The sequence below is a fragment of the Malania oleifera genome, chromosome 5 (genome assembly GCF_029873635.1).
Source record: "Malania oleifera isolate guangnan ecotype guangnan chromosome 5, ASM2987363v1, whole genome shotgun sequence".
Classification (NCBI taxonomy): domain Eukaryota; kingdom Viridiplantae; phylum Streptophyta; class Magnoliopsida; order Santalales; family Ximeniaceae; genus Malania; species Malania oleifera.
This window is the reverse complement of record NC_080421.1, coordinates 12195937-12208353: the sequence shown is the minus strand read 5'-3', so window position 1 is coordinate 12208353 and position 12417 is coordinate 12195937. Positions and strand designations below refer to the sequence as shown.

The 12417-nt window shown below is 36.0% G+C and overlaps 1 protein-coding gene across 6 annotated transcripts in view; it reads right to left on the bottom strand.

Annotated features, from left to right (window-relative positions):
• Nucleotides 1-312: 312 nt before the first annotated feature.
• LOC131155245 (uncharacterized) overlaps nt 313-12417 on the bottom strand; it is an 87877-nt gene continuing 75772 nt past the window's right edge. For 2 of the 6 annotated variants that reach the window (XM_058108242.1, XM_058108245.1), the window contains exons 20-23: nt 5537-5606; nt 5319-5384; nt 877-1027; nt 313-791 (exon numbers count right to left, since the gene is read on the bottom strand). In XM_058108242.1, coding sequence (XP_057964225.1) covers nt 893-1027; nt 5319-5384; nt 5537-5606 — 271 coding nt within the window. In that variant the 3' untranslated portion in view covers nt 313-791; nt 877-892. Of the gene's footprint in view, nt 1028-5318; nt 5385-5536; nt 5607-12417 lie in introns of all 6 variants that reach the window. The other 4 variants (XM_058108240.1, XM_058108244.1, XM_058108241.1 and 1 more) reach the window with 2 other exon arrangements.

Sequence of the window (12417 nt, the reverse complement as noted above, 5' to 3'; positions counted from 1 at the left end):
AACACATGCAATTTCTAGTAATTTTTCAATTCATTCTCGTAATTTTTGACCAATTTAATTGAAGTTGCATTTCAACTTGACTCCGTGGTGCTAGGGTCATCAAGTTCCAGCATATGAAAATACTCTTGACAATATCTACCTTTTCTTTTGCTGTAATTTGACATTTTTGGCTGGGAGGCAACTAACTGGATCAGAAAGTGAGATTCACTCGAGTTGCAACAAGGGTAACAGGAAGACGGGCAAATCAAGCTCACATCCAGATCAAATTGTAAACAAAGACTATCTCTGCCAATCATCCACAGAAGTGAGACCTGTTTTCAATCCTTTCTATCATTTTTTTTTTTCAAGTGTTTAGTGGTGATAAACAGACTTCATTTTACAAATGAAAAGCAAATTTGATGCCATATGCCCCAGCGAAAACAGTAGCATTTGGTACAGTAAATTCCATGGGCTTAATGTACAGATTACTACTGCTACTAAAGCTACTACAACTAAACCATTTAAGGGAACACCTTCCCCAATACAAAACGTTTTTTTGCTATTCTTTTTTTGAATAAAAAATTCTGGAATGTCTTGGTTAGCCAGCTTCTAGCTATGCAGTTTCCCTGTTCTCTCTGCCACCTTGTGGTTCTATGGTGTACTCACTCAAAACGTTTGCAGAATGCAACTTGCTTGGGTTTCTCAGCAACTCAAACTAGCAGCATAGGCTCAATCAAGCTTGGCTGTTGATCTCATCTTAAGAATTGACAATAATCTGTTAATCATTCTCAACTCCTGTGTCAATGGAAAAACTAAAATTACAGATTCAAATATCGACTCTGTAATCAGCCTGTATGAGGGAGAGAGGGAGAGAAAGGTACTCATGAAATTGGATACCAAGTATCATATCAGATCAGATCTGCTTTGTTAACAAGAGGATGTCAGCTCCAACTTCAGCAATCTTTGCTTCTTTAGAAGTCTTCGCTCCTTTTGCAATATTCTCAACATCAAAGTCCAATGCTATACTCTTCACAAGGCCATCAAGCATCTGTGTTTTTAGAGAAACGTCAAAAACAGCAAAGACATCACCAATCAAAGCAGTCGGCAATACATGCTGAAATTAAACACGGAACTCAATTGAACTAGTTTCAATTCCACTCATTTTTTTTCCTAGTAGGAAGTTCTGCCTGCTTTTGATTGTTAAAATATAAAAACAAAGAAACCAGATTCCAACCAATTAAAGAATAGTGAATCATAGGGCAGCAATCCAACTATTGACTCTTCTCCTAGAAATAGCACGGAGAATTAGGACATTCTACAGAAGTATAAACAGAAGGACCAGGTTTCCTAAGTTTTCAACAAAAACAAGTTAGAAGGTACAATAACAGTTTGGGCGACTCTGGCCCATTGAACCATGCAACTATCCAGTCTCTCTGTGCTATATAAAATATATATTAAGAAAGAGAATGTACAATCAGAGTGAGGATACCAACTCACACTAAAAGAAAAACAAAAACAAAAACAAAGAACAAACAAAAAGGAATAAAAATAGTAAAAAATAAAATAATAATAAAAATAAAAAGCTGAACTTATCCAAGGGAGCCCCTCCTTAATCCCTTCTTATCATAATTCACCGAACACTTCAAATTCGCTAATTCCCTCTAACCCTTCTTTGCCATAGATTTACCATCATCAGGCCAAACTTCATTTCCTATGTGATCAGGCAGCATGAGGCCCAAGCTATCCAACAAATTCTGAGTTTGGATGTGGATTAGGCAGAAGTCCAACTTTTACCTTCAGTTCCTCTTTAGAAGCATCATTCTCGAAAATATTAATTCCATCTAAACTTTCTAGAGGCGGCGGCGGCGGCACATAAGATAAATCCCCAAGACAATCAATAGAAAAGTCGGAAAAAAATCCTTGCGGCTCCTGAATTTGGTCCAAAAGTAAACCCCTTTAACATTCAAATTCACTACTACCTACACCAACATCCTCTGAAACATCCCCCATCTCTTACTTTCCTTGTATTAAACCTCTCAAAAATTGGCTCCTCCACTATAGTTAATGCCTACAGAATCTCTCTTTAGTTTTTTTTTTGGTCACCAAATGAATCCTGATTATCTTCAAAATACTTCTTCTATTCAAAACCCAACTGCACTTTATTGCTACGAGCGTAAACCTTTCGAGTCCTCAGATTATTTGAATTGACGCCCTTATCATTTGAATTCCCTTTTGAACCAACAATAAAATCTTGATTTTCAACACCACAGGTCCACAAGAATTAAAATTCTTCGAAAAAGATCCCCAAACTCAATCCTGGAACCCCGCCTACTATTATTCTTCTCCAAAACAGGAGACCCACCACTCTAGAAAATTAGTTCACTTCTTAGCAGGCCACCTATCTGATTCCGCCTTCTTTTCTTTTTTGTTTTCAGAGCAACTGCTTCTCTCCTCTGACCACCATAGATCTTATTAGAAGATGATTTTAAGCACCAAATTGCACATCTTCCTTCTGTTCCGAGGAGAGATTAATTCCCATTTCCCACACCTCACAATTTTTCATAAGATCTTTTTTTTGACTGGAAACCTGACTAAGTATTTGGGCCTGCCCTTCCGATTGGCCCAACTGTGATTTACCCAGCCGGATTTTCTGCTCTCTTATCTGGCCCAACATAGAATCAAAATTCTGCTCTAGAGCCTCCCTAACCAACAGGCCCATTAGAAAATATAGAACGCCATTATTGCTTTCAAACAGCTGACCCAGCCCACCAGACCTTCAACATTCCATTGTCCGTGCAGAAGACCCTAGCAGCCTCTAGATCAACACTCCTCCGCCAGAACCATCTTCCTTAGCAATGATGATTGTGCAGAGCTGTCTACAGAGTCTCCTCTTGCATCTTTCCCCCACACTGGACACACACCACCTCTAGCACATCCTTAGGGGTTGAGCAAACTCCATCGTTAGGAACCAAGCAAGCACCAACGTTAGGAATCGAAGGAACTTCATCATCATCAGTTTTTTATGATACTATTTTGACTCCAGAATCGATTCTCATTCCTCCTTATAACATCAACACCATCAGTGCCTGACAAACAATAGCTCACCAAAACATCGAACTCTTTCCCGAAACGAAACCACCCATTGCAAAATATCTTTTGCCTCTCCAATATGTGCCCTAAATGCAGGAATTTCCCTGCCTTCATAGCATGAATCACCATTCAATAATCAACAACACGCTTGCTTTAATTCCTAGCAAGAGTTACGAATCCCTGTGAGAACCATTTGGCTGCAGCTGAAGAAAATCAAGCCCACCGATTGCGCTGCTGATTCTTCTCTAGAATGAACAAAGCTCCAACCTTCCCTGCTTTATCCAAGAGAGTGAGGTGAGAGTCAAGGTCCTTTGCAAGAGAGAGAGAGAACCATCATATGTCCTCAAGATTAAACACTGCTAAAGTTGTGGCTAGGAAGCATGAAGAGCCTCTGAGAGTTCCTCCTTTCCTGTTGTTATCGGCCTTTCAGAGAAGAGGTCTTGACAGCAGCCAAGCTCAAAGATGAACAAAGGATGGGAAGCAACGAGCATGAGAGAGAGAGCGAGGGAGCTAGGGCTTCAAACCTTCAGGAGAAGAGGCTGCAAGCCTTCGATGAGGGTTGCGGTTCTTGCTAGGGCTCTAACAAAGCTCCTGCTCAAGGCAGAGAATTTTGGCAGGTCGCAATTCACACTAGGACTCTGTCACTCACGTTGAGCCGTTGAAGAAAGAGAAGAGGCTTTGAGCATTTGAAGCCAGATTGTTGCCGTGAGTTCCTGTGAGTCGGCAACTGGAGGTTGGGAGGGAGATCAAAAGCTAGATGTCTAACGAATTGGGGCTGAGGGAAAGGTTGAAGGCTGAGATGTTCAGTGACTAGAGGCTGGGAAGATCGGTCATTGGAGCTACGGTTCCATCTTCAAGATGTTCTATTCAATGTAATTACTAATTAGTCTAAAATGGCAGCCAAAAATCTGAAAATTTCCTTTAAACAACTAGTGCCACACAGCCCTTTTGTTTAGACCATGACACTAAGTGATGCTTGCACTCCAGCAGCTGGACCTTCACACCGATATCACAACCAGTTTTCTAATCTACAGCATTAGCAACTCTATATTGCCTGATGGGCTTCTCCTATTTTATTAATACCCACAAAAGGACTTGGCCAGACCCATCTCGGTTTTTTGCTTCATTAGATTATCACCTTCTTCTCTCAAAGGGAAATCTAAACTCCCATTCAATCATCACCTTCTTCTTCCCTTCAGCATAAGCAGCAAACCCATCTTCTTCCATATAGGCCTCTTAAATCTTAAAGCCAACACCATCAGGCCTATTGAGGCCCATATGAAAAATCTTCCATGAACACATCCCAAAGCTCTTCTATTCAGATTTTTCCTAAACAGTTAATATAAATTTCTACAGCAGGTTCATTGAGACAACCTTTTTTTGGCTTGAACAACTAGCACGGCATCCAATCCATAATGCAGGTTCTCTTGAAGACTTGGAGGCTGGAGCTGTTTAGTTGCGAAAATAGTTTCTATTTTCTATTTTGAGTATTTCAAAAGAAAAACTACTAAGTGTTCCCTTGTTTTCTAGTTTTCCAAGATTCATGTGAAAACCTTAAAAAACAATAAAAAGATGTTTTCTAACATTTCAATACAGATGCTGGAAAACTAGAAAACAAGGTGGCATTTTTGTCATTATTTGAGAAAATGAAAATGGAAGATGAGAACTGCTTCCACAACTAAACAAGTGCTAATAATTATCCAAATTTTAATTTTTGTTTTAAAAAACAGAGATTTAAGAAGAAAGTCACACAAGCCTCAAGAATATTCAAGACAAGAAGGGAACTGTAAATCTTCATAAACTATTTGCAGATAAATCTTCATAACATGCAAAAAAGTACTAGAGGTTAGACTTGAGAAAACTGAGCAAACACAAAACATTCTAATATGAATGTTACTTTCCTTAATGAATTTGCATATATTAAGACACGTTTCCACTGGATGTCTAATAAACAACAAACCACCACAAAAAATTAAGTCCTATGAAGTGGGGTCAGTTGCATGACTCTTCTGCTGCCATGCTATACAATCTAGGGCAATATCCTCAGAAAGTAGAAATGTTGTCAAGTCCTCACTGTCTCAGTCCAAGCTATTCTAGGTCTATCCCTCCCCCTCCTGCTGCTATAACAACTAAACCACTCTTCCTTGCTAGTGTCATTTTGTCTCTGTTTAAAGTCTCCAAACTATCTAGCAAATGGGGAAAAATTCTTTAAATGTAAAACTAAGCTTAAATATAGATGTAAAAGATACCAATGATCCAATGGCAACTAAAGCCCTGAATTTTGAATCAACTTCAAGATTTTCCTCTTCCACAATCTGCAAAGAACAACTAAGCATCACAGTGGATTGAAGAATTTATAATAAATAATTAAATAAATTCACTACTTGAACATGGATGGAAATTACTGCCAGGTGCAACAAATAATTTCTAATCCAACAAGGAGATTCATTGGGAAAGAAATGCAGACCTCAAGAGCAGCTGACAGAACTTGGGACTGGCCCTCCTGATCCCTCTTCTCAATCAACAGCACTGCATAACTATCAAGTTCAAATATGACAGCTTAGCCTTTAAGGTGATGAGGAAAAGATAATCATATGCGTCTCAAATTAATAGAAACTAAGCCATTATCAAGGTTCCTAAAGAACTATATAGTGAAAGATGGACCAGGTATGGAGCATTAAGGTAACTATAAATTCTACTTAACTGCGCGCTGCTATTTAAATCTTTTTGCAGATGCAGCATCACTGGTTAGGCTGATGAAAGTGTTTCCACTTGGCTAAAGCCCAAGATTAACCCAATTCCTAGATCTTTCAGTCCAACAAAACGTTTCTTTCATTGTAATTTAGGTTCAATCTACAGGTTATGCTTAGGCTTACATCAGGGTTTATATTTCCTATTTTACTAAGGATTTTTCTTCAAAAATATGCTAATAGGAATTAAGTTACAGAATTTGTGGATCACTTGACGTTATGTTTAATAAATCCCCCTTAGTACCTTTTTATCTTTCTTTTTCTTCCTATGTATGTGTGTGTATATCTATATAAAACAGAAGCATATGCTCTGTGAAAAAAAAGAGATGAAATTCTCTTCAATTATGAAACAATTTTCGGTAAATAAGAAGCATTTGGTCAAGAAATGCACATAAAAATGAGCATGTCAGACAAACACGTGAAATGCTGAAAAAATGCTCATGGAAACGAGGATGTCAGACAAATGTGTGAAATGCTGGACAGTGCAAGAATACAATAACAATGAGCTGATTATCATGGTCTGTATTGTTGCTTGATTAATATGTACATATATGAGAAACCTATTAAAGAACCGCTGTGAAGAAGAATTCGGATCCTCAAAAGTCCTCTTGATTCCATTTCTAACTTGAAATTATAGTCCCACATATATGTTCTTTCACCAATACCATGCAATCTAACAAAGATAACAATTTATGGTATTTCCCTTCTTTATTTTATGCTTTCTAACTCTCCTAGCCTATGCTGGCCGGTGGGAAGGGACTGGCCAGCTCTAAGAGGGGGCAAAGAAGCCTCCCCCCAGCCTTTTCTAATTTATATTTTTGTTGCTCCAAATATAGGCTAAGAATAAGCTAAGCCTAGCCCATGAAACAAATGCATCCTATGCATATTTTCTCATAAGTGGGTTTTGATCACTTGCTCATACAGTCATAATAGCACTGTACTTCATTTGGATCATATATATAACATTAGATAATTATATTATGAGTTCAGAAAAAAAAATCCTAATCAAATATTCTAATCATATAGTGAAATTTAAAATTTTTTGCAAACCCATGTTAGGTCATTGTAAGACATCAATTTTAAAAAAATCTGTATAACACATTGTAAGTATCATATATTTGAAACAAAAAAGAAAATATAAATTCTTACAAATAACATAAAGGGGGATGTTTAGTTCACGATATCTTTCAACATTTCCACGAATGTGATATCCATGACATTCCATTACCATGTTTATTTTAAAACTGGAATATAAAGTCACTGTAATTTCAAGTTCCCTTGGAATGAAAGATTACCATAAAACGTGGGAATCCATTCCCATGCTTCCCTATGGGCAAGTCCTATGAGAATTTTATTTCCTATTTTGAGGACTAAATTGCTCTTACCATTTTGGCCAGTTAGGCATTAAAGTCCATATTGTATAAAATGATTTAGACACTATTATTATATTTATAATACTAATAAATGAAAGTAGTATTATTATGCTATAATGATATAATATAATGGTTCAAATTTTGAGGCCATATTGCCTCCCATTATTTCGGTTAATTTGATTATTCTTGAAAAAAATATATTTATAGTTGAAAATTTTGGACATGGATTTAATATAGTACAAGAAAAAAATGCAAAAAAAGGAAAATCCTATTAGTGAAGCTAAATATAGCTTATGATACTTTATATAATAGACTATACAAAAGATGAAGAAAGAGACATTTATAAACTTGCTAGAGCTAGAGAAAGAAAATGCAAAGATTTAGGTAATGTAAAATGTATAAAGGACGAGAATGATTATGTCTTAACTAGAGAAGAAGACAAAAAAGAGGTTGTATAGATACTTCAATAATTTGTTTAACGAAAACCAAAATGGATGATTGAACTTGGAGGCAAATGAGAAAAAGTCTCAAAATAGGACATTTATTCGCAAAATACGAGTCCTTGAAGTTAAGATAGCTTTAAAAAAATATCAAAAGTGGGAAATCTATAGGACCAGATAACATACCAATTAAAGTTTGGAAATGTTTAGGGGATAAAGGAAGTATATATTTAACTAATCTATTCAACATTATTCTAAAAAAAACCAAAAAAATGTCAGAGGAATGGAGGAAAAGCACGTTAATTGTAACGCCTCAATCTGGGTCTATCAGGGAGCACTGCGTCTCTCCTCCTCCACCTGGACTAGACAACAGGGGGGCAGGCCTTATCAGATTAATGACTGGCCCCACGGACCAACACGTATTCTTTTCAGTGTGTTTTGTCCTCACTCACACACTTCCTGAGAAAACTTGCCAGAAGGTCACCCATCCCAAGATTACTCAAAGCCAAGCACGCTTAACCGTGGAGTTCTTATAGGAAGGCTCCCGAAAAGAAAGATGCACCTTATTGATATGGATAGTAACATCTAATCCTTTTAAGCCTTTTCTTGCACAGGGTATCACATTAATATCTCTATACAAAAACAAAGACGAAATTCAAAATTGTAATAACTATCGTGGACTTATGATTATGAGTCATATAATGGAACTTTGGGAAGAAGTAATTGAACAAAGAATAAGACAAGAAAATGGTGTTTTAGAGAATCAATTTAGTTTTATACTTGGGAGATCAACAATAGAAGTCATTTATCATTTAAGAAGAAGTTCTTTGGTGGGTCTTAGAGAAGGAAGGAGTGTGCAGTAGATATACTGAGATTATTAAGGACATGTATGATAGAGTAAGGACTAGCATTAGGACTGTAGGAGGGAAATCTAGAGATTTTCAATCACAATAGGTATACATCAAGGTCTACTTTTAGTCCTTATCTTTTTTATTTTATTGATTGATTAACTCACTAGGAATATTCAAAATTAGACCCCTTAAGTGTATGTTCCTTGCAGATGATATTTTCTTGATTGATGAAAATAGTAGAGTGAAATTTAAGTTAGAGCTTTAGAGAACCTCTTCAGAGTCTAAAGGTTTTAGGAGAAGTAAGAAAAAGACAAAATATATGAAATGTAATTTTGGTAACATAAGGAGTAGTGGAGAGAGGATTAAACTTGATAATCAAGAAATTGATTGCAATTGTAGATTTTGATATCTTGGATCCATTATGCACGCGGAAGGGAAATTGAAGAAGATGTAATACAATACATGGAATTAAAGCAGGTTGGATAAAATGGAGTGCGTGCTCACATAACACCCTTAAAATTAAAAGGAAAGTTCTATAAGACAGTTATAAGGTCAGCTATGCTTTAATGTTTAGAATGTTGGACAACTAAGAAATAAGTACAAAAAGTAAAAAGTTGCTGAAATGCGAATGCTAAGATGGATGAGCATTGTAACATTAAAAAAAAAATTAAAGAACATGAATATACACAATAATCTAGGTCTAGCACCTCTGAAGACAAGATAAGGGAGGGGCAGCTTAGATGGTTTAAGCATTTGAAATGCAAATCTAGTAGCACATATGTGAAGAGGAGTGAGTTAGTTATTATTTTTGGCATGAAAAGGTATAGAGGTAGGTTTAAAATAATTTAGAATGAGGTAATAAGGAAAGATTTAATAGAATATGCTCTTGATAAGGCAAATTGGCGAAAAAAGATTCATGTAGCTGACACTACCTAGTGGGGCATAAGGCTTGTTGTTGCTGTTTTTGTATATTATTGGTAGGGATTTGTGCTGAAAATATGATTATATTTCATGTATTGTTCATACACGTGTCATGGTTATAATGGTAATCCATGGGTATAATGGTAATCTTCTCGAAATACTTACCATGATTCCCATGTTGAACCAAAGTACCAAAAGCTAACATAGGCATCCTTTGTACATTCCTTAGAATCTTAGAATGCAGACCATAGAAAAGTATTTGGCATGCATCCCGTTCCTGGATGAGATACCTAGACAAGTCATTCCATGGAAATATTTTGGTTCTGCAAACCAAAAACCACCTAAAGAATTTTTGTACTTCAATTTTTTAATTACAACAATAAATTATCAACTTGTTTTAAAATAACAAACTATATTAGAAATTATCTGTATATGATTTCTTACCCCAAGAAATAATTAAGATATATTTATTCAAAATTACTCACTTGCAATCATGTACAACGCATATGAATTATGACATTTAATATTGGCACACTAAAGGGAAAATAAAGAGAAAGTTAGAGGAAGAGGCAAAAACAATTAGGGTTCAAAATGCTCCATGTTTCCTTTAAAAAAATGTAAATATAAAGACTTTAGATGGGCTTAACCGTAAATCTAAATAAGAAAACAAATAGAGTGAAATAATATTAAAATCGTGAAGAAATAAAATTCCTAAATAAATAAAATTAGTAATTAAACAAAAATAATCCTCAAATTGTGTTTCATTTTTTACTGCATCACACTCACTACTTGCAGGAGTGGAAGCCATTTTTTCCACTTATAAAATCCTATTAAACTTATTTTCAGTACAACTACGATTTGCCAATTTTTTTTCAGTAGTGGGAATCATTGAGTTGTGATTATCTATTTCAAATAGAACTTTTTTTTTTTTCACTGGAGTTTTCAAAATATTTCTGGAGGAGTTATATTTATCATTTGATAAAAAAGCACAACATGCAACCAACATTATTTTGGAAGCTCTTTTCCACAGCAAATTGGTAGATTGGAATATGAGATTGACAAATTTGGGAGTATAACTTTTATTTTGCATTATATTGTGGTATGTGTGAACATGATAGAGGATTACTTTAATGGAGTTATGTGTGGTGCTTGTGGCTAACATGTTAGCCCCAAGGTTTCATTAACCTTGTTTTGATAATAACAAACTATTTATTACTAATGGCTTGGTGTTTAAGTTGTTCTTCTATAGGATTAAGCCATTGAAATTGAAATAAAGTTGAAGAAATTGAAAGAAGAAGTTTAAGACTTAATTTCATTTATTTGTATTAATTTTCTCTCGTTTGTAATGTACTTGAATTTGTAAAATTATAAGAAAGGCATAGCACTACTGGACCAAAAATGAACAAAATAGGAATAAAAGTAGACTGTAGACCGAACCTGGCCTTTGTGCCAGGGGCAGTCGATTGGCCTCAAGCAGAGGCCAAAGGCGGTCGACTGGCCCTTTAAGGCAGTAGACCGGTCTAGTAGGTTTTTCCTGCAACGACCACTTTTTGTTCTCTAATGGACTGGTCGACTACTTAGAGGGTCAGGTTGACTGTTTACATGCTAGTAAGCAGTTGACCTAATCCTGTAAACAGTCAACCTGACCCTGTCAGTAGTCGACCAGTCTGCAAGCCAAAAGGTTCCCATGGGCAAAAAACTAGTTTCCTAACTCTATATATGTGCCCTTCTAAGCCTTGAGAACCAGAGAGAAACTATCCATATTGAACTACAAAGTGCTTTTGCTCTCATTCTCTCTAAATCTTTCTTATGCTTTCTGTAGTAACCCGAACAAAATATTTATATATATATATATATATATAAAATAAAATAAAATAAAATAATAAATAAATAAAATAATAAATCTCTCAGAGGAGATATTTTTAGATATTTTTTAGATATTTATATATAAATATCTTGGAGGAGATATTTTAGTTACTTAAGCGCTAAGTTATGTATTTTTTTATATAACTCTCTCTCTCTCTCTCTCTCTCTCTAGAACCCACGCTCTCTCTCTCTCTCTCTCTCTCTCTCTTACTTCGATCTTTTGCCAATTGTTGCCCGTTTCAACGAACGGAAGTTACTACGAGGATCAGGGAGTGAATATCTACAAGTCTAGCAAAGTGGATTCTCAAACTCGGAAAAAAGCTAGGGTTTGATTTTCGAGCGTCTCGGGTTGTTTTTCAGGAAATAGGTAAGGGGATCTAGTTAAGTCAGCTTTTTAATGATTTTAAACCGTACGAAATGTTTATGGAGTAAGTGTATTTATGTTTTCAATTGAGGTTTCAAAAACCGACAGTTCAAAAGGTCATTTTTTAAACCGAGGATATATGGTATCCTACTTTAAGTACAAATGAACGGTGGGAAGGCCGGTTTTATGTTTTTAAACCATAAATACTATGTTTTCATGGTTGCCTACGGGTTATGTTTAAAGTACAGGAGATTGTGTGGCAGGTGAATAGTATGTATGTATTATGTTATAACCGAAATGATGAATATTTGTGAAATACTGAACTATTTGCAAAATATACTGGAACTACTTGTGAAAATACTGGATGATGTTTACGGCCGTGACGGCCAAGTATATTTTTAACGACTGTGAGCCGGGTATGATATGACGGCCGAGGGCCAGAAGTTACATGTCAGGTTTTATATGAAATGATTATGAAATATGATTTTATTACTTAAATTACACGATATACTTTAGGAACCCTGATGGACCATTATGTCAAGAGCACGGTACTGTTTCTAGGATTTATATATGTGACCATGCGTGCCACACTGTACTGCGAGAGTGGTGTGGTGGTCTATGCCGATTAGCCTCGGTAGAAGGTGTACCATACTTGGAAGGCCAGACTTTCAGGACACGGTAGGGCAATCGGGGCACGCAAGTACGTTGCGAATGCCTGCGTAGTTAGAGTTATGACGCGGATGAATGTTGACTTTGTTTGGGTTGATCACCCCAGGCTTAGTC